At 40.3% G+C, this 22,484-nt stretch overlaps 2 protein-coding genes across 15 annotated transcripts in view; one reads left to right on the plus strand and one right to left on the minus strand.

Moving 5' to 3' along the window:
• Positions 1-18,674, plus strand: part of ASPH (aspartate beta-hydroxylase) — a 206,679-nt gene extending 188,005 nt beyond the window's left edge. For all 12 annotated transcript variants that reach the window (XM_073331031.2, XM_073331032.2, XM_073331035.2 and 9 more), the window contains 4 exons: positions 5,661-5,796; positions 6,639-6,730; positions 10,247-10,380; positions 14,641-18,674. In XM_073331031.2, coding sequence (XP_073187132.1) covers positions 5,661-5,796; positions 6,639-6,730; positions 10,247-10,380; positions 14,641-14,791 — 513 coding nt within the window. In that variant the 3' untranslated portion in view covers positions 14,792-18,674. The remainder of the gene's footprint in view (positions 1-5,660; positions 5,797-6,638; positions 6,731-10,246; positions 10,381-14,640) is intronic.
• Positions 18,672-22,484, minus strand: part of CLVS1 (clavesin 1) — a 139,346-nt gene continuing 135,533 nt past the window's right edge. For all 3 annotated transcript variants that reach the window (XM_073331046.2, XM_073331048.2, XM_073331047.2), the window contains one exon: positions 18,672-19,984. In XM_073331046.2, coding sequence (XP_073187147.1) covers positions 19,897-19,984 — 88 coding nt within the window. In that variant the 3' untranslated portion in view covers positions 18,672-19,896. The remainder of the gene's footprint in view (positions 19,985-22,484) is intronic.

Below are 22,484 nucleotides of genomic sequence, written 5' to 3' on the forward strand. Positions count from 1 at the left end.
ATGAGTATAAGCATATTTTAAAATATTACCATTTCAAGGGATGCTTATGCCTGGTAAGCAAGGGGTTAATGCCCCTGCAACTGCTGCATACAGTTTAATAATTAAGCTTTGGAGGGTCCTTGGAAAAAAATAGGGACAAGCCTAATTGGTGACAAGCCTCCAATTCCCTAGAGGGCAGAGAATCTAAACGAGCTGCATGGAAAGAGCCTGTTGAGTGACTGGTAAGTAGGTATGCTGGTAATATTGCTCTTTCTATGTCTGTCTCGGTCATCATCATAGTATTTGAGCGATTTGAATTCTGAGGGCTTGTCTACACTGGCAACATTAAAGCCCTGCCGCGGCAGCGCTTTATAGTGGCTTGTGTAGTTGTGGCACAGCTCTCCCAGTGCTCTTAAAAAAAACCCACCTCCATGAGGTATTTTTTCACACCCCTGAGCAAGAAAGTTGCAGTGCTGTAAAGTGCCAGTGTAGACAAGCCCTAATAAGATGCAGGAAACTCCTCCTTTCTTCTTCAGTCTCCACGAAAGGAATAAATACGTCTCTGAATGAAAAGCAAACTAAGTTGCTTCTGCAGCTGGCACCTTTCCTTGGTGCAATTAGTTGCCCCTCTGCTAGCATGTAGCAGGATATTTTTGATTCATTGCACCGTTGTGTGGTATTTTTATTTAAATCCAATATATGTTTACTTTCTGTTGAGTTAGTTCTCATTCAAAATGTACAAAAGGTAAGCCATTTTTTGTATCCTGAAATAATCTTCACTAGTCCTAAATACGTACCAACACAATAATGTTGTTCTTTCCTTATATTGTAGCTTTGACATTTGGAAAGGATCCCAGTAATACTTTGCCAGCAATGTACTACACTGAGTGGAAATGATTGATTAAACTAGATCATGTACTCTCTGTTTTCTCTGGCAATGTGGATTTTACTAATTAAGAAATTCAAGTCATCCTCAGCTGGAAGAAAATGAAAGCGGTAGCTACCCTACCACATATCCCCAATCCATAATTGGCCTTGAAAAGAGTGCTGGGTGGTTAAATAGAACCTTTTGCAGGTCGTGCTGACACCTAGGTTTGAAATGGTTTAGAAAACAAAGGATAAAGGTTAAAACTGAATGGTGAAATTAAGTTGTAAATTAAGAGGAGTAACTGTTTAATATAAAAAAGTGGGTAGAGACTTTAAGGAAAGGCCTGTCTTGCAAAGAGCAAAGGCATTAAACATTTATTTTGTGACACTGGTGATGTTTATAGATTAAATAGGCTTTGGAAACTCAGAGTGAGGATTTCTTGTTGTGTTCAGTACTCTTTTTTTTTTTCTAAAAATCAAGATTAAGTGAAGAGAACCCATACTCAGGTGTAGTACAGTATTTGCAATTAAAATCTACAGTGTAATCAGATGCAAAGCAATAATAAGATGCAATTACTGTTTAAGAAAAAGACATTGAGGAAAAAAACATGTAGGGGTTTATAGAAATCAGCTCTTATTGAACAAATGCTTGTACTCAAGATACTATTCACATTTGGATTCTTGATTCGAACCAAGATTGGATCACAACTCAAAAGAGTTGGCTCGTCTTAACCTGTTGTTTGAAATTATGCAAATAATACGGTATGGTAATTTTAAATATTTTCCTGGGAAATGCCAGTACTTGGAATATCAGCAAGACAGTTGGTCCCAGTCCTGCAAACACTCATGTGCTTGACTTCAACAGGACTACTCATAGTTAAGGCTACGTTTTAGTCACAGGTATTTTTAGTAAAAGTCATGGACAGGTCATGGGCAGTAAACAAAAATTCACGACCCGTGACCTCTCCACGACTTGTACTATATACCCCCGACTAAATCTTGGGGAGGGGGGCAACACAAGGGGTGCTGTGGGTGTTTGGGGGAGGGGGCGTCCTGGGACTGGTGCTGGGGCAGGGAGGGCGGGGGGGGGGGAGTTGGCGGGGCTGACAAGCTCCCTACCCAGCTCCACACCTCCCCGGAAATGGTGACGTCACACAGCTCTGCGTGCTGTCTCCTCCCCGAGTGCTGGCTCTGCAGTTCCCATTGGCTGGGAACTACAGCCAATGGGAACTGCGGGGGTGTTGCCTTCAGGTGGAGGCAGTGCACAGAGCCCCTTGGCCTAGGAGCCAAGGGGAAGTGCCACTTTTGGGGAGCTTATCCCCACCCCCAAAGTAAATGCCACCCAGAGCCCTCACCCACTCCCGCGCCCCAACTCCCAACCCTGAGCTCCCCACCCAAACTCCTGCTGTTGCTGGGGTGGTGGTGGTGGCCTGAGACTGCCCCAGCAGTGGCCGGTGCAGCTGGCCACTACAGAAGTCGCGGAAAGTCACAGAATCTGTGACCTCCCTGAGAAACTCGCAGCCTTACTCATAGTTAAAGTTCAGCATGTGTGTAGGTGTTTTCAAAACCAGGGTCTTGGAGATAAACCCCGAGCTGTTTTTGAACTTTTCCACGTAGTGCTCAGGCTCCTGAATCCACTTTCCATCTGATAAGAGACGGATGTGAATATTACTTGTAGTGAAGAATTATCAAGTTGCTTTGCAGACATATTCAGTTCTATTCAAATCAGTTTGTCCGCAGGTCTGTGGAGACAGAGTCTTAAAAGGAAAGTAAAAGGACCTTCCAGTTGAATTTTGGCCTGTTTTGCTTACAAACCTCTAGAAGTGGTAGGGAAGATGCTACATACAAGCTGTGATATAGACCCATGCTCTTCATATTAGCAAGAGATGGGTGCTGGACCAGTTATTGTCAGGGATTAACAATATCTCCTTTTGGGAGGGAAAGATACAGACCTTTTGCATTAGATCCTTGCTCAAATGGAAGAAATGCTTGATACTGATATTCTAGCTAATCACTGCCCAGTCTCAGCCTCTCCTTTTTGGGCCAGAGGATTGAGGCATTTGTCACAAAGCACCTTTGGCACCATTTAGAGTTTTCTGATTTTCTTGACCTGTATTATTTTAAATTATGGCCTGTATAAAGTCAAGCTGCATTGGTGTCCTTCCTCTGTTCCTGCCAATAGGTGGTCAGTTATTCACGATAGTACTTTAATCTGGAACAACAGCGTTTTATAGCTTTGAACATGAATTGGTATTAACTCACCTGCCGATCCTGGCTTGGGTTAACAACACTGTCTTCAGTGCTCCATTCTAGCCTTTCCAAAAAGTCTCAGAGGCGGATGATATGAAACTGCATATCCATAAAGTACCCTGCTTTAGGGTTTGCAGGGCTCTTTGATATGCATCTGAGGCAACTAGGAAGCCTGTGAGCTATTTAGGACTACATTACTACCGGTATTCTAAATTCAGCTCTGTCTTTTCCATCAGACCTAAGCAGTGCAGTCTTTCTCATCTGTTTGGACACTATGTAGGTCATACTAGTGTGGAAGGGTGAAATCTCTAAAGGACTTCATCAGGCTTGCATCTGATCCCTCTATTTACCCATCTGTTGCCCATGCATGTGTCAAGGATGTTTTCTACCCTCATATACTCCTGGATTCCCAAGCAGTGAAGGCGTAAAGTATTTTTACCAATGTATGGCTGGCAATGAGTCTGTAAACTTGTTTGATCATTGGACTTTTGCTTCCCTCCCTCCCGCCCCAATAAGAAAAGTAAAGCTTCTGTAGTTTTTGTTGGAAAATGATTTTTTTTCTTGTTGGAGTTAAGTATACAGGAAGATTGTAGTGAACCCCACCTGAAAAGAGGCTACAATGAGCACAGTAGGAAGCACAGTAATTGCGAACACTGTCTCTTATATTGGAGAGGGAGAGAGAGAGAGAGACTCCTAGCCACTGGAAAAAAAAAAGGAGATCTACAATAGACAGGAAGTACAATCCTAATTTTCCTAGATCTTGGCACACACACTCAGAAAAGAGCTGGTAAGAGTCAATCATTTTATTGTGGAAAACCCAGAGAATTCTAGGAATTGTACTTCTAAAGCTCTTTAGATACATTTGTGCTGCAAAGTGAAGGTCTGATTGTCACATGGGAAGGCACAACCAGATTAGTTTTGATCTAGTTAGCCAGATAATAATATCTATGTAGATGTGGTGGCATGGACTTCAGCATGGCATAGCAATCAGAGTCCAGTCCCTCCCGGGTATGTCTATGTTGCAGCAGGGAGTGTGCCTCCTAGTCTAAATAGACAGACTGGTGCTAGCTTGGCTTGAGCTAACCTTTTCGACCCCCATGTACAAGCTTGGGTGATTGGCCGAGCAGCCGCCTATGCTGCAACATCCACGCTGCTATTTTTAGCATACTATCTCTAGCAAAGCTGGCACCAATCTGGCATGCTCTCAGAGCCAGCTGGGGTATGTACTCAGGTTGCTAGATGGTGCCACTATGTCTACACTACTATTGTTACCTGTACTAGCTAAATTAAAGCTAACACAAACATACCTACCCATGCTATAATCACATCTTCACTTAGCAGTTGTATCAAGGTATCCATTTTCTGGGCTCCGCTTGCTGCCTGTCACTTAACTGAAGAAAGTCAAGTGGCAAGGCAGCCATTGGACTGAAATGGAAATGTCATGGATTCACACATTTTAAGGCTAGAAGCGACCATTATGGTCATCTACTCTGACCTCCTGCATGAACACAGATCTTAGAATTTCACATAGCAATCCTTGCATCTAGCCCATCACATTCAAACAGATGATATGGAGACGAACCAGTAAGAGCCCATGTTGCATGTTGAAATGAATTAAAATATTCTACACAAATGCTTTTGTTTTCAAAAATTGGAGGAGGAAATGCAAAATTGCTCATGCAAAATGTGGTTCAGTGAACAAAGTAAATGGTTGGGAAATAGAAATCATTTTTGTATCATTAGGTCCAATTGTTACTGTGTTCACTTATACGACTGTAAGATTAAAATTACTGGCTACAATTAGAATATTAATTCTGTAAATTATAAGATTCTATGCAAATATAATGTCCTAAGGAAGCAGAGAAGAGTAGAGCTTTAAATTTCTCATACTAACTTCTGAAGAATGATTCAGTTTTGAATGCATACTGGCTAAAAAGAGGATAGATGTTTATGATTTAAACTTCTCCACCATTTTCAGGGACTGTGTACATAATCCTTCTGCTGGAATTTCAAGTCAAATATTATCTTCCTTTTCAATGGTATCAGAGTGCGCAAATGAAGCTTAGTAGACCTCACTGAAGTTTTAACTTATAATTGCAGAGTTAAGTAGAGTGCTTATATTGTTCCACTTTGAACCGTAAAACTCAGTTGGTCGCTTTGAGTTTCAGATTATGGTAGTGGGCTTGTTGTCTCGAGAGTATGCCAAGTACTAGTGTGCTGAGAGTGAACAGATCATCAGCACTCTTGTTAGCTTGCAATATAAAATGATATGTTACACAGCCCTTAGGCTAATGAAAAAGCAAATTAAAGTGGGGGCCAGTCTGTGAGCTGGCTGGGGATTATTGAAATTATTATGATACAAAAGTAATTGAATCTGAAGAATGACATGATGGTTGTTTTTACAGCCTTAAAATGCCTTCACAAAAACTGAAAGTAAGGAAACTTGACAATGATGAACGCTGTTACTGCTGTTAAATTAAAAAAAGAGAGAGAAGCAGAAAAACTAAAGAGGTGCTAAAACTGAACACAAATTCTCAGAATAATAATGATGGTTCTCACTACAGTCCCTAGAAAAAACCTGGAAGCTTATTCGTGATGAAGGGCTTTCTGTGATGGATAAAGGAAAAGGCCTCTTCTTACCTGAAGATGAGAACCTGCGAGAAAAGGGAGATTGGAGCCAGTTCACATTGTGGCAGCAAGGTAAGTAACCTATTTATTAGTGTTCCTTCTCATTGGCCCCTCCCTTTCGTTCACTCCATATTCTGTAATAAGAAATAGTAATATAGCTTTATGAAACCAATGCTATTTTGTTAAGTTTCTGGAACCGTCATCTGAGCCTGTGGAATTTGCACCCTGAGCATAGTGAGCAAGAATTCTTTATGATAAATCACATTGCCCAGGAGCACCTGCAGAATCCAACACCACAATACCCATCTCTTGGCAAAGTTGCCAAGATTTTGTTCTAGCAAAGTCAGTAGTGCACAAGTACAAATCAGCCCAGAGGATGGAGAGAAGGTGGGAAGGAAAAAATGTATCTCCAGTCTTTTGTCACCAACCAGATTAAATTCTGTCATTCAGAAATGATATGAGCTACAGTATATGTTTTCATAAACCAGCTGCTCTTTCTCTGAGCTGTGATGTGGGAGGCCTGAATGTTGGAATGACCTTAAGCAGTGTAGGGATTTACACATTAGAAAGAACTTTAAAATATATCATTTCAACACTGAGGTATAGTTTGTCTTAATGGGAGTCACTTTCATCTCTTTTTCCCCATAGAGCCTCATTCATTGTCTTATGACTCATACCCTAAATGAATGATTTAAAAGCAGGGTGCTATAACTTAAACTGATAATATTGCAAGCCATCTCTCTTTGCTTTAGTTTCAGTGTCTATCCTCTCTTTGCTTCTGTGAAATGGGGACAGTGAGGCTTACCTGGCTTTTGTAGAAAGCTCTTTGAAATCTTTGGATGAAACATGCTTATGTGAGTGGGAAGCGTAGAGATTATTCATTTAGTGTTTCACTTGCCAATTTGTTTTGTTAGGAAGAAAAAATGAAAATGCCTGTAAAGGCGTCCCTAAAACATGTGCTTTCTTGGAAAGATTCCCTGAGGCTACAGGGTGCCGAAGAGGACAGGTACTTATTGACATGCTTCATTACTGCAATCCAAGAGGGTGGGGCAAGGTGATGCCGATGAGTACTGTACCCATAGGGGACACTGACTAGAGCAGAGTTCATTCCGTGGGCCAGATCCACTGCAGCTGGTTCAGGGAGTTATAAACGATACCCACTTGCACCAATCTGGCTCATGGGTCAGCGTGAAGATTCACCTCATGGCAGGCAGGTAGTAGTGCTGCTTCCATTGCCCTTCCTCAGGTTTCTGCTTCTGGAAGGCAACTTTAAGACTCACCACAGGATGCTGTGTATCTCCCTGCCAAGTGCCTGGTCCACATAGAGAGTAACAGCCTATTCCTGCTCCCAATTACTCAGTTAGTTGAGGATCTAAATGTCCAGACCCAGCTGATGGCCCGAGCTAGGTCAGTATGATTCTACAGGATGAAATGTCATTTTTTTCAATGTTTTAATTAGGAAGTTGCTTCCAAAAACTGCATTAAAAGGATGCTAGGGGTGCAAAGTCAAGCATTCCAAATTTAAAGAAGTATAGAAATGTAGGTCTGGAAAGGACCTCAGAAAGGGACCCTGCTGAGGCAGGACCAAGTATATCTAGACCATCCCTGATAAGTGTTTGTTTAACCTGTTTTTAAAAACCTCCAATGACAGGGATTCCACAACCTGTCTTGGAAGCCTATTCTAGTGCTTAACTACCTTATAGTTAGACAGTTTTCCCTAATCTCTAGTCTAAATCTCCCTTGCTGTAGATGAAGACCATTACTTCTCGTCCTACCTTCAGTGGACATGGAGAATAATTGATCACTTCTTGATAACAGCCCTTAAGCTATTTGAAGACTGTTATCAGGTCCCCCTTCAGTCTTCTTTTCTCAAGACAAACAGACCCCTTTTTTTTAGCCTTTCCTCATAGGTCAGGTTTTTTAAACCTTTTATCAGTTTTGTTGCTCTCCTCTGACCTCTCTCCAGTTTGTCGATATCTTTCTGAAAGAGTGGCATGCAAAACTGAACACAATAACCTGGAGAGGCCTCACTCGCACCAAGTAGAGCGGGACTATTACCTCCTGTGTCTCACATACCACACTCCTGTTAATACACCCCAGAATGATATTAGTCTCTTTCACAGCTGCATCATGTTGTTGGCTCATATTCAATTAGTTATCCACAATAACCCCTCAATCCTTTTCAGGAGTACTGCTGCCTAGTCAGTTATTCCCCATTTGTATTTTCATTCCACAGTGTAGTACTTTGCACTTGTCTTTATTTAATTCCATTTTGTTGATTTCTGACCAATTCTCAATTTGTCAAGGTTGTTTTGAATTCTAATCCTATCTTCCTATGTTCTTGCAACCTCTCCCAGATTGGTGTCATTTGCAAATTTTATAAGCATGCTTTCCAGTCCATTATCCAAGTAATTAATAAAAGCATTGAACAGTACCAGATCCCAGACAGACACCTGCAGGATCCCACTAGATACTTCCTCCCAGTTTGACAGTGAACCACTGTTAGCTACTCTTTGAGTACAGTCTTTCAACCAGTTATGCACCCAGCCTTATAGTAATTTAGTCTAGACCACATTTTCCTAGTTTGCTTATGAGAATGTTGTGTGGGACTGTGTCAAAAACCTCATTAAAAGCAAGATATATTTCATCTACTGCTTCCTCCCATTTAGTACCCTGTTAAAGAATTCTCTCTGTTCCTCAGTTCCCTTTCCATAAAATAAAGTTATACACTCACAGGGTGTTGTAAAGATAAATTCGTTCATGTTTTTGAAGCACTCATATATTATGAGGAGAGCATTGTAGAAACACCTGTAAGGAAATTCATAATTTTTTATTCAGCACAGGGATTGGATGGTGTGCATTAAATAAAGTCTGGGGACACACATTGAATAAGGGGGGGAAAATGAATAATTAACTACTCATTTTCTGAACAAGACAGAGATCCTGTGGAAAAAATAGTATGTGATACCATATAAAGATTTTATCCTATCGCATATCATAACGGAGTCAAATAAAGTAGCGTGGGCAGATTTAATTCTGCATTTCCTAAGTTTTGAATGCTTGACTCTACAACCGTAACATTATTTTAATGCAGTTTTATGGATGTTATATATTAATAATGTATGTGTGGTACAGTACTTATTAATTATATGTATGGCATAAGTTGTTTGATGATACCCCATATGTGTTCCAGGGTGGGACCATAGGTGTGCAGTTGATCGGGGTTTTATCTCTGTGTTGAAGAAGGTTCTCTTGGGATATTTGGGTGGCCTGTTCCATGAGACCCCAAGGGGACCTACTTCAATACAGAAATAAAAACCCCTCTGACTGCACACCCTAGTTGTTACATACCACCCCCATTGGAACCCACACAGGTATCATCAAACAACTATAACCCATACTCAGTGGTGACCCATCCTGAAAGAATCTTTCCTGAACCTTGATAACCCCGCAACCTCTCCAAGCTCATTATCAGAAGCAAGCTTCCCACAGACCGAAACACACCAACTCAAAGCAGCACCAGACCCTGCTAAAACAATAGATGTAAAACCCGCAGACTGATCTCCACGGCTACAATGATCAACACCCCCACACAACACAGCTTTCAAAATCTATGGGTCCTACACATACCTGTCACAACATGTGGTGTACCTCATCCAGTGCACTAAATGCCCCAATAACCATAGGTGTCAACTCCATGGGTGCTCCAGGGCTGGAACACCCATGGGGAAAAATTGGTGGGTGCTCTTCACCCACTGGCAGCCAAGCTCCCTGCCCCATCCCCCCGCTCAGGCTCACCTCTGCCTCCTCCCCTGAGCATGCTGCGTCCCCGCTTCTCCTCCCAGTGCTTGCTGCCACAAAACAGCTGTTTCACGGTGTAACAAGCTGTGAGAGGGAGGGGGAAGGAAGGGGAAAGTGGCATGCTCAGGGGAAGAGGTGGGGCCGGGGTGGGGATTTGGGAAAGGAGTCCAGTAGGGGCAGGGAGGGGGCGGAGTGGGGTGGGGACTTTGTGGAAGGAGTTAGAGTGGGGACAGGGCAACGGCGGGAGGGGGCGGGGCAGGGGTGGAGTCGGGATGGGTGGGGATCGATCACCCACCAGTGCAAAGAGAAGTTGATGCCTATGTCAATAACAGCTATGTGGGTGAAACCAGACAATCGCTATGCTCTCAGATGAACTCTCACAAGAAAATGGGCTGGTTTATTCACACCCCTGAGCAACATAAGTTATACTGACATAAGTGGCAGTGTAGACATAGCCTTAGTACCTTTCCCAGATCTGAAGCAGAGCTCTGTGTAGTTCAAAAACTTGTCTCTTTCACCAGCAGAAGTTGCTCCCATAAAAGATATTCGCTCACCCACCTAGTCTGTCTAATATCTGGGGTCAGACACAGCTCCAGCCACACTGGATACTGCAATGCTGGGCTCTCATGACTCATCTTGAATCAGCTGTAGTAAAGTTCTGTTCTTCTAGTAGAAGGTTAGTGAAAATGACCTGATTAAAGAATTGTATCTCTGTTTGCAGATCAAGTATTCCGTCATGCACCCAGGGACTCATGTCTGGCCTCACACAGGGCCTACTAACTGTAGGCTGAGGATGCATTTGGGCTTGGTTATACCAAAAGAAGGCTGCAGAATTCGATGTGCCAAGGAGAACAGGTATGTTTATTTCCTTCTCATCCCTAAGGCTTAAAGAATTGGGGTGCACCTGTTTTCAGATGTGACCCACAACACAAAAAAGACAATTCTGATGTGTTTGGGTTGCTGGCAAAGGGGTCTTCAATTAAAATATATAACAAGCAGTTTGGTCCCTAGAACTTGTTACAAATAAATGAATTTCAGTTGTCATGCAGTGACCCAACACTCTTTTGAGATTAAACCTGCTCTTTCATGCCACAGCCATTTTTCTCTTAGTAACTGTGTCCATAGCCCAAAGGCTTTGAATCACAGGCCGTTAATCCAATGACATTTACCAGCTGAATGCAAGAGCGATGCCATTTTTCCCTTTCCCCTGCTTGGAGATCAGTCATCTTGATCAGCAAAATCTAGATTCTTCACCGCAGCTCTGTTTACTTCTTTACTGCTGTGGATAAAGAGCACTCTAGTCTGCCCATATAGACCAGGTCCTCAGCTGGTACGTATTGGCATAGCTCCATTGACTTCAATTCAATTGAAGTTAAAGGTAGTGAAGCTATGCTGATTTTACAGTAGTGGAGGATTTAGCCCAATATGTGGATTTGATAAAAAGTTTTCTTAAGTTTAAAATGCATTAAGAAGAAAAACTGCTTTCTATTAGGAAAAGTTACGTTGCATTGCAGACCTGTTCAATATCCGTTTGCTCACCTTAAAAAACAATAACTAGATATTTGAGCTCAGGGAACATAATCCCCAGAGAAACAATATGAAAGACCAAGCTGTAGCATCTGATGCCTGCATATGGCATTATAAATAAAATCACAAAAATCTAAAACTAACAAAATGGAAAGTTAAGCAATTTAATTACCTTAACTTGGAAAAATTTGCCTTTCACTTATAGATTTTTATTTTTTGAGTCAGAAGCCGCCCCTCCCCAACCCCGCCCCTTGGAGTTCTGTTGTTTACACTAGGAATTTTCAGAGAGCTGGTATATTTCTTACAGCATCTGAGTGCATGCTGCTACTGTGGAGATGCATTTGGTGATGGAACGACACATCAAGCATCATGACAACATGTAGCTGAGTGAAGTCTTCTGTAAACCAACCAGAGCGGATGATCTGTAGAATTCTGAGAGTAGGAGTTTTCAACTATTAATAATCTAGCTGTTTGCAGAAGTGATAGGACTCCTGCCAGCATGTACCTCATTTAAATAGTCCGTCACAGTGTCAGCATTACAGCTAATGTAGTATATTTTGTCTAATCACTGATGAATACGTTTGTTCTCAGCTTTCCGGCTCAGTATTTGAAATAGGTTGAAGGTACTGTACACATTTGGGCAGGAGGGAGTGGTGGTTAGATGGCTTAGAGGCTTGTTAATGAGCGTGGAGCCTTCCACCTTTCGGTCACTGTTGTGAATTCAGGGCAGTAGTCACTGAGAGTCATCAAATGGCTGTTCGTTGACCTGTGTGAAACAAAGTGGTGGGTCTCATTCCAGATCCGAGTGTACCGGTGTCCACAACTCTCAATCCATGATCACAACTGACATCCTTATTTGTCATAATCTGAGCAGACAGCTTAGTGGCATGGAGACTGAACTACCCTCTCACCTGTTGCACTGGTCCCTCCACATCTGGTACTTGTCAGCGAAGCACAGGGAAGCTGGTGGTGTTACTACTCTGTACAGAGAGGGTTTCAGTCCCTAGTGCTCTGAGTCTGGCACATTCTGTACACACTAAATTCACTTATAAAAATGTAAAACTAATGTATAAGGGCCGGGTTCTGCTACACTGACATGTACAGCTCCAGTTTACTTCAGCGGAAGCTGAATATTCATTACCAAAGACACAATTCCTCCCCCCGCCCCAAATGACAATATTTAAGGGAATTGTGTTGTTTGGACTTCTGAGTAACCAGTGAGGTAATAAAGAAGCTGTTTTATGCTGGCTTGGTGAATCTAGGTATTGGAACCATCTTTATGGGGATTGTCTGCCCCATTATTTGCATAATTGAATGACCACAGCTTGCTCCCCACTAGGGCCCCAGTCACAGAGGTAAAGAGATTAAAACATGGACAGGAAATAAAATGAGGTTCAGCTTGAAAAAATGCAGCCTAATACATTGGGGTAAAAATACAAACTGAGGCATAGCGAAACAATGGGAAGGAGAAGGTGGACAGCATTACTGCTGAAGGAGACTTCCGCTGAGAGTATATAGCAAATCTCCTATTCAGGGCATACCAGCTTAACTGGGACCTCAGACTTGAGACTCAAACTTCCCCTGATGAAGTCTAAGCGGATCTGAGATGACAGAATCAGGACCCAAGGATCTTTTATACAATTTCATGTCTTCTGACAAGTTGGAATTCCTCAGGGAACAAAAGGTAGTTATAGGATGGCTTTGAAGGAGGTCCATCACCAGTACTTAGCTGTACAAATTAATGTAAGGACATTTGCTTGTTCCTCCACCATTCACAGTACATGTCAAAGAGAGATGAATACTGAGATATCCTGTGTTTACAATTCATTTACATGCTAGTATGTTCTTTTGACCTCTAAATTATCAGAATACAGCATAGACAGGGACTGTTGGTTACATTGTCCACCCTACTCATACATATGTGAATGTACAAAAACACAAACATTATCTCCCCATATGTCTTCCGTGGGTTATTTATTTTGCAGGATGTTTAACCCTTTCTAGCCATGTGTCACAACTTCCCTTTGTATTATTTCTTTGTCCTCACTTGCAATACTTAATTCAGCACCTCAGAATTAAGGCTCTCGTCTTGCAAAGTGATACACACTCAAGGACGATTATACTCACTCAAGTGTCCCATTGACTTTGCAATATTGAGACCTTAATTAACATGCCGTTAAACTCCTTCTCAAGGTCATTACTGAAGATGTTAAAACTGAACCTAACTCTGATCCTTCCAACCGATTAGGTACCTTTGCTTCTGATACGTTGCTTCTCACCATTGTCCTTTTAAGTTTTGTTCTTCAGCTTGTTGTTAAAGAATGTGACTGCTCATACACAAGCCAGTTTGAACGAATTGTACGTATTATGGTTTGTGAGAGAGTATCCATTTTCTGCACTAAAATAAAAAACATGTAATATTTACTGTGTTCCCTGCCTAAGGCCATGTCTACATGGGAAAATTGCACTGGAATAACTTTACTTTCCCCATCTAGCCATGCTTTGCACCTTGGAATACCCACTCAGAGTGCTATGTGTTTGTTCCATATGGTGTCACACTCCATGGAAGCAGCGCTTAGCAAGCAAACTACAGTAGAACCACGGTATTATGAACACCAGTCTTTAAAATGACCAGACATATGAACCATTGTTCCCGATTGGGGGGAAAAAATCGCATAATGAAAGTGATGTCTGTGAAGAACAAGCTGTCATCCCTTCACGTTCCAATGCTTTCAGGGCATTGGAAATCACTTTGCAGTGGGTGGAAGGACAAGAAGAAAGTGCTGCAGTGCTGCAATGTATGCACCAAACCTACTATCATTTTGAAATGTTCCGTTTTATGATTTTTTGATGTTATAAATGCCTCAATCCCCAATTCCTAAAACAGAGGTTCTACTGTAGCTTAAAAGGGCATGGACAGAGCAGCTTGGACTCTCACTTTTGATTTAGTTATCAGCATAATTATACCAAAATAAACTATGCTAGTGCAGCTTTCCCCTGTAGACACGCGCTTAGGCTCCGATCCTGCAAAGATTTATGCAGCGAGTCTACTCACATTCTTGACGTTAAGTATGAACCAGGATTTAATTTTGTAATTCTGTTTTTTTTAATCCAGTTTGTTTGACATGATGTGTTTCTTTTAAAACCACGTTGCTGGCTATTGCTCATCTCTTCATTATCCTCTAATAGCACATGTCTAAAAAAGGCGGGGGGGAAGACTTGATTTAAAGTATCCAGATAATTGAGAAGGGTGGATGCTCAATGCCTCCTAGACTCAGATCCCTAAAAGATATATACAAATATATATAGTGTATATTCCTGTATGCATTTAGAGAGAGACAGAGAACATAAAAGTATAACTCAGTGAATGGAGCTACATCAAACTGAATTTTCTATAGTTTATTTCATTCAGAGCTCTGATACAGACATCTCATTTCTCTTTAAGTAGTACTAGATTCCTTATGCAAAACATGCTGATTACCTTCTCCATGTACAGAAGAGCATCTCCAGCACAAACACCTGCCCAGATAAGTACCCACTAATGGGTGCCCAAAACACAATAAAAAAGGATGTTCTTTTCTATTACAGAACCTGGGAAGAAGGGAAGGTTCTTATCTTTGACGACTCTTTTGAGCATGAAGTGTGGCAGGATGCTGACAGTTATCGGCTGATATTCATTGTGGATGTGTGGCACCCTGAGTTAACACCCCAACAGAGACGCACCCTTCCTGCCATTTAAGAGGTCATTTCTGATGCAAGAAACAGAGGAGGTTTAATCCATTGGAGTCTGGAAATATAAATACACAACATTAATTTGGCTGGCCATGTGGAAAATATCACCCTTCTAGGGGTTAGAAGATATGAAGAAATTGTTCCACAATTACTGTGGACTTACCTACAAATGTTCCATTCTGTTTCATACTGAAATGGCACTGATCTGAGAGATTTGCTTGTAGGCTGCAAGTATAATAATACTCTTGTCAGCCAAAGAGCTATCAGGCCAAATTTTCAAAATGAGGAATGTGCAAATGTTTGTGACATGTCTCTATTATGTGTACCAGTACCACAGATGTACTTATTGGCCATGTTAATGCACAAATATCTGATTTGTACATGCACTGCTACCTGGTAATGACATGTATACATTAGATGTGCATAAACATTTGCACACAACTAGCTTTGAAATTCTCTCATGCAATTTCTAATCATAAATGTTTTAGGTATGAAACAATATGCATATAGTATCAACTGTAGATAATGTGAATGAATGGTTTTATTTTGTATTTTTCTACATGGGTAATTGTATTTTTCTATCATAACTATACATTTATCATTTCCTTTTGTGAACCACTAATTTTTTAAAAATATGTTTAATAAGTGTACGTCCAGCTTTTAGCAGAGGAAGGAACTCTACGTGCTAAGTGTGGCCTTTTCTTGCCATCTGGAAATGCAGACAGTAACGTGTATTATTTAACTGCCAGTTGATAGAGTTTAAAAACTGATATCCAATCAGTTTTGTTTTCCTAGAATGAAAGAATCCTTTAAGTCTCCTTCACCTATAAGGATCTCTTCAATTTTAGGACCTCATCCTGGGAAGTACTGGGACGTCCATTGTCTTAAGTGGGAGTTGCAGGTGCTCAATAACTTTAGGACTATGTAGTTAACTGCTATGTCCCCTATCATTTCAAAGCCCCTTGTGTCATGCCATCTTCTGTCCAAGAAGAGTTGGACACAGCTCCTTCCAAGGGCTGCTTCTAGATTGACCTGAGTGGTCATTCCTCAGAATAAGAACCTAAATAGAAGAGAAACAGAATTCTCTGAGCTGGGAGCAGAGGACCAAATTCTGATTTGGAATTCTGATCCTTGCCTGGAAGCACAGACTTCCTGCTAGAACGCAGAGCCAGATAAGAACAGCTTTGAATATAGTTTTCAATGTATTAACTTCCATGTCAGAAATTAGAGCTCTTAGATTTTGTTAGTTATATCTCCAGAGTAGGGAGACAGGCCTCTTCCCATTTTAGGCTTGCGAAACATTCATGTTGCAGTAAACTGTCAAATGTATTGTGTTATTAAGGTGCCTTATATCATGGTATCTAAGCACCATGCATACATACTCTATATGCTCATAATCACTGTCTGAGATTGTTTACTGCATTACAGTGGCAATGTTGATAAAATAGCCTTAACTTTGTATTCCCATAAATTAAGAGTCACTTAGATTTTGGATTTATTAAATAGTTAGATCATATAGTGCCATATAACACATTGTATGATGGTTTGTGCCATGAGATGCTGTAACTATTTTTTGGAGTTGTGCACGTTTATTTCCTTTTGGATTAGCAAAATTTGATGATCATGCACTGATCAAGACTTCAGTTTCAGCCAGTCATGATCCAGAAAAACTTGGGTGTGCTTTCTAAACCAGACACAACTATATACCCACCTCAACAAGAAATTCACAACTCTCAGGTTAATTATCAGGAGATCCTAAAATAATTATATTCATTTCACAATTTGAAACATGTAAAAATGCTTATTGGGAGGATTTGATAGAACGATATATGAGAACTATTTATAAATGAGGTGCTCAGTATAACTGGGCTCAGTGGGAGGCAGCCTCTCCAGCCAATTGTTTAGTTGCATGGCATATTTTATAATACTGTAAAATGATTAAGAAAGATAAATGATAAAATAATTTTTAAAGAATGAATAGAAGTGTTTGGCTTTGACCCAAAATTGTTTCCTTTTAGAGTATATCTAATTCACCTTAAACTACATTGCAATTTCCATTGCTTGGATTTAATACCCATTCTCTAGAGGTGTAACAGATGTTGTTTAGGTTTTAATTTGTGAAAACTTGCCATGCTTTTCTTGTAGCTCCGTTTGTTCCCTTATTGTTTAGTAGTATTTATTTTCTCTTCCTCTGAAGGTAGATGCTTTATCATTTGGGATTATGATTGGCAAATACATTAAAGCACTCAACACTAAACATGAACCTATAAACATATTAATGCTCATTAAATAGTGAGGGATGCATTATTGTAGCATTTTATTGTGCATTAAAAACAGAAGTGCCTTGATGTGGCAATGTGGATGATGTGGCTTCATTATTAGTAGCTTCTCCACCACTGAAATTACTTCTGTTGTGCTTTGGGGGCAAGGAGTCAAGAACGTTATTTTTTGTTGGATGTAGTTATTGGAATAGCTGTGCACCCAGTAAGCATATGGAGGAACCTATAAAATTGTACAGTGTATACATGACACATCATTTTAAGCTTTTTAGATTGCAAACTGATGCTAAGAAAGAACCTTTCTACATTGGAAATGCTAATGGAAGAAACAAATGAAAATGATTTTTAAAGTGAAAAATATCTTCAGTAAAATATTTTGTCCTTCATATTCGTTCAACAAAGGGAGGCAATTTGACAGAAAAGGACTGTACAATCTAATGTTTGTCTCATACCAATAAGGTCAGTGAAAATTGCATTTCTTTTTCCAGTTCATAGTTATCATGTACCTATGCACAGAGTTAAATGAGAAACACCATCTTACAGTCATGCCCTGATATTTTGGGATATGTATTACAGGCCAACACAGATGTTTATTCATGTCACCATTGTATGTTTTAGTCATAACAGCTTAAAGGGCTTTCTTACCTTTTATAGACACTGATGCTCGTGGACTAGGAATTCAATAACTTTCAAAACACTTCAGCTGCACAACGCTGACTTAAATAAACTCAGGCTACTAAAATGTATTGCAGAATTCCCCAGCTAAGATTTTCTTAGTCTTCTTTCTCTCTACCTCATGACTTACAAAATGTTACATCACTGTTCTTGTGAGAGTATCATTTTAGTGGCAACACAGGTAAATGTGTTAACTAGGAAGGTATAAAACAAGGCATCTCTCTTTAGTGACACTACAGTACTGTCTCCATTGAAGCCAGTGGAGCTCTGCTGTGTTACACTACTTCACGTTGTGCCTAGTGTATTCTACCATGAATTTTAATGGGGGGGAATCACTAAGATATATGTTTTCAATCTGGCAACATGCTGAGTGCTCATTTGTGGTTCTGGGCATTCCTGCAAAGTGCTTAGGGCCCTCAATACTTGTTGACATCAGCATGACCTTGCAGAGCTCTTAGCACCTTGCAGATCAAGCCCTATATCTACCCCATCCTGCTGAGAAATACAAACCACACAAATTATACTCTTTCTGCAATTATTCTGCATGTAACATTAGCAGCTGTAATAATCCCTAGTTGAGTATAATAGTATCGGACAGACCCCTTCTGGCCAGGTATAAATGTGATATTCTATGGCAGTTAGAGGTAGCATATTTTATTTTCATTCATTAGGGATGACTATTCCCAGTTGAACTATGTCATCGCTTCAGTGTACCACTCACAAGTTATGTGGCCCTCCCTGAGGCATTTTTAAAAGAGTATTATGCTGTCCACTGTCAACTCATGTTGTGTATCTGACTTACAATTACCTTATTTGACATATGGGCAGCGACCACTTGTTCTAATAAATGCCATGTAGCACAACTGAATGAAAGGTAGAAAGTGCATGCAAAAAATTGTACAATGGTTTAAAGAAATAAAGTCACAGCAGATGCAATTTCTTAACAGTGGATTGTTTTTATTATTATTTTTATCTATTTCCATTTCAGTGTAGGGATGGGATTCATTTTGCAAGTAGAGCAAAGAGAGAGATAACAAACTGATCTTTGGCATTTCAGTTCTACATTTCTGTTCTTCCACATTTCCTTCCCGTCAAAGTACTACGTTATATAATTCATTCTAAATTTTCCCTTTCTGATTTAACCACAGCCACCATCTGCAATCAGCAGATCCTTCTGGCTATACCTTTAGCTGATTGCAGGAGGGAAGAGGGTTAAATGGCTCTGCAGAGCTTTCATTTGCTGTAGTGACCTAAATGAAACAATCTGGGTTGAACCATTAATCACCAGTGAATTTTTTCCAAAGAGTTCTCCCCACCACACACATTTACAGACACACACAGGGCTAACAGGCTGTAGAGTTGCCTGTGGAAAAATACATTGGTAAAATTAAGTAATTGCATTTCAAATTGTGTGTGTCTGCTGCCCACATAGCTCATTACATTTAGCTGACAGTTTTATAAAGGCTTCATAAATAAAGAATAATCTTTTCAGGGTACAGAAATAAATGAACCCTTCAAGCAGCCAGGATGATATCACATACTGTAATGTTGAATGACATTATGCTGGTGATGTTTTGGGTTTGGTTTGGTTTTGTTTTTTTAAAAAAAACCTTGGTAGGGATTGAAGGGTATTGGAGATGCTGTTATCTCAGGTCTGCGAGCTACATTAAACCTAATAATTCGACTGCACAGGTTAACTTCAAGATACTGTTCTTTAAAATGCACTTAATCTAAACTTTGTTTTAGGAAAATTAAAGCGCATCCCTGCATAATGACTCAGAAAAACATCCATCTGTGCATTCTTTGTATGTGTACAGAGGAGTTCATCCTTCGCTTTTCAGTCATTTTAATGTTGCAAATCTAAAAAGGAAAACAAATTTTTTTTTTTTTTTTTACAACTAGACTCCTTACTTTATCTTAGTTAGCAACCTGCACCAAAAGAAATCTCTGTCTTTGTTTAGCTTTGGCTGCACAGACAGGTGGCTGGTGACAATCGTTAGTTGGTCTGGAAAAATGAAGGACCTGTTTTCAAGCACACAGAGAAAGAAAGAGAGTGAGTGTGAGTGTGTGTGTTTGTTTAAAGCGTGTTGTGTGCTTCGCAGGTTTCTGGTGCTGTTGAAGTTTGGAAATGCGTTTGTGCGAGTTGGTGATGCAGAACTCAGTCTAGAGCCAGTAGAAGTTGGGTGTTCTCGCTCTCACCCAGTTCCTCATGTTTCAGCATGCCAGGTTCCACCACAGACTGAGACCTGAAAGCAAAACACACACATGCTAAGAAAGAGTAAGGCAGAAATACTAACATCTTCAGCGTGCCTTAGCTTCTTCAGGATATCGTGACCTTTGCTTTTTCTATGGTGCTCAATTGAAATGCATAAAAGCATTGATTTTACTATATATATATTCCATATAAAATCACTGGAAAACATATGCTTAACAGGAATACCACTTGCTTATTACATGTCCAATTTAACTATCTAACACTTACACATCATCATTCATGTTCTTTACTGTAAAGTAAAGGCCTGACCCTGAGAGGTTTAAAACAAACAAAAGGAAGCATTTCTTCATACAATGCAGTCAACATGTGGAGCTCCTTGCCAAAGGATGTTGTGAAGGCCAAGACTGTAACAGGGTTCAAAAAAGAACTAGATAAATTCATGGAGGATAGGTCCATCCATGGCTATTAGCCAGGTGTCCCTAGCCTCTTTTTGCCAGAAACTGGGAATGGGCCACAGGGAATGGATCACTTGATGATTACCTGTTCTGTTCATTCCCTCTAGGGCACCTGGCACTGGCCACTGTCGGAAGACAGGATACTGGGCTAGATGGACCTTTAGTCTGACCCAGTATGGCCGTTCTTATGAGGTGCTGAAATGAAGACAATGGGATTTGTAGGGTCTCGCTTTCTGGATAAGGCCACAAGGCCCTGATCCTGCAAATACTTCAGTGGGACTTCAGATATGTAAAATTGCTCATGTGTGTCCTGTGCTTGCAGGACTGATGCCTAATTTATTCTTGCTACACACCTTGAGGTTGGCAAGAAAGAATTAACCCTGATTTACAAATATGGGAAATTAAGGCACAGGGCTTCTATGACTAGCCCAAGGCCCCAGAGGGGGTCAGACCCAGGATGAGAAGAGATGAGTCCCTGACTCTCAGTCCTGTGCTCAGATCTCTAGATCACAACCCTCTCTACCTGAAACAACTTGGCTTGCATAAACTCACTTTAAACAGCAGACCATTTTAAAGCCAACTCTCCATCCTCAAGCTGATGAGAATAGTTTGTCATTCAGTGCTAAGCTTTGTGGTGTGCCTATGAGCAGTTAGAGAGGAGTGAATGAGTGAGTATTAAGGGGAGTTTAATTTGATAGTGGCAAGACAACATGCAAAAACTAAAACTGAATGCATTAAACTAACAGGAAAAAATAAAACACATTCATTTTATTGGAGCTATTTGCCTCTACCTTTGCCCATGCTCACAATTTAAGAAGGGAAGGGCCAGTGTATTTTGTAGGATAGATATGCTGCGTAGCTCCAATGATGTTTCTTGTTATAGTGGGGGATAAAGGATTTGTCTACATGCCTCAATCATCTGTGTTTTGGGGCAGGAATTTACTCGTGTTGTTAGTTGGGGCAAAATCACTTGGTTTTAACATTTAAGAATGAACCAACGGGGAAATCATTTTGAGTTTTAAAATTAAAAAAAGATAGAAATAAAATCATAAACCACATGATAATCAGTATGGTTTTAAAGATTAGTCTTTCCTTGATACAGTTATCCAGGATTACTGCCAGTTCATTATCTATAGTACATGTCTCTAATTCCTAGTCCTTAGTATGATGATAACCTCAATTTGACCACTAGCTGACTCACTGCTCACTGGTTAGATACTGCTGGACAATTGATAGGAATCATTACTTAAATGCATCCTGCAGTACTGAGAACAGAGAACAAATCCTGGTTAGGATTGATTGGTAAATTAGTAGAGTCTTCAGGTTTCTAAATCTTTTTCTTAAACCCCAAACTTATAAATAGCTGTTTTTTTACTAGCTATTTTTTCAAATTAAAAAATCTCCAAGCAGCTTCATTCTAGATTTTCTAGATCACAAGAACTAGATACTTAATATGAAGTCTTTGTATCAAATGTTTCAAGAAAATACATTTCCCCAAATATATCCATTGCATGGAGAATTCATGCATTTTAATACACAAAGATTACTGAATCCATTATGTTTGAGTTCACACAAAAATAGAGATTGAACCCAGCTCTATACATAAAAACAAATTACGCAGCTGTGAAAATGATGCAACCTGAGTTCAAATAAGAACATAGTCTCTTTCTCTTTCTTTCTCTCTGTGTGTTTATGCATATACATGCATGCACAGTACTGTAATATATCAAAGAAACTGAAACCAAGAGGAAAAACAGCATTCATAGTCTATCAGTCCTTTCCTCTGCAAAGCTTGGTTTATGCCCCTACTGGTTGCAATTAAAAAAAAAAATCAACATTTGCAAACATACCACAGATAGCTCCTCTTCTACGTATAATGGAAAAAAAATCATGATTACCAAATGCTGCCTTTCAGTGGCCGCCTCTGGACATCTTTGCTCAAGCTTTATCGTCACTCCTCACTTGGGTGCTGTGACAAAGTTTCTCCTCTGCCTTGGTGGGTCCTGCGCTTATTGGCGGAGTTGCTTGCCTCAGAGATTCACGGCAGCCCTCAGTTTGGCCACTTTTGCGAGTGGC

Source organism: Lepidochelys kempii, chromosome 2 (genome assembly GCF_965140285.1).
Source record: "Lepidochelys kempii isolate rLepKem1 chromosome 2, rLepKem1.hap1, whole genome shotgun sequence".
Classification (NCBI taxonomy): domain Eukaryota; kingdom Metazoa; phylum Chordata; order Testudines; family Cheloniidae; genus Lepidochelys; species Lepidochelys kempii.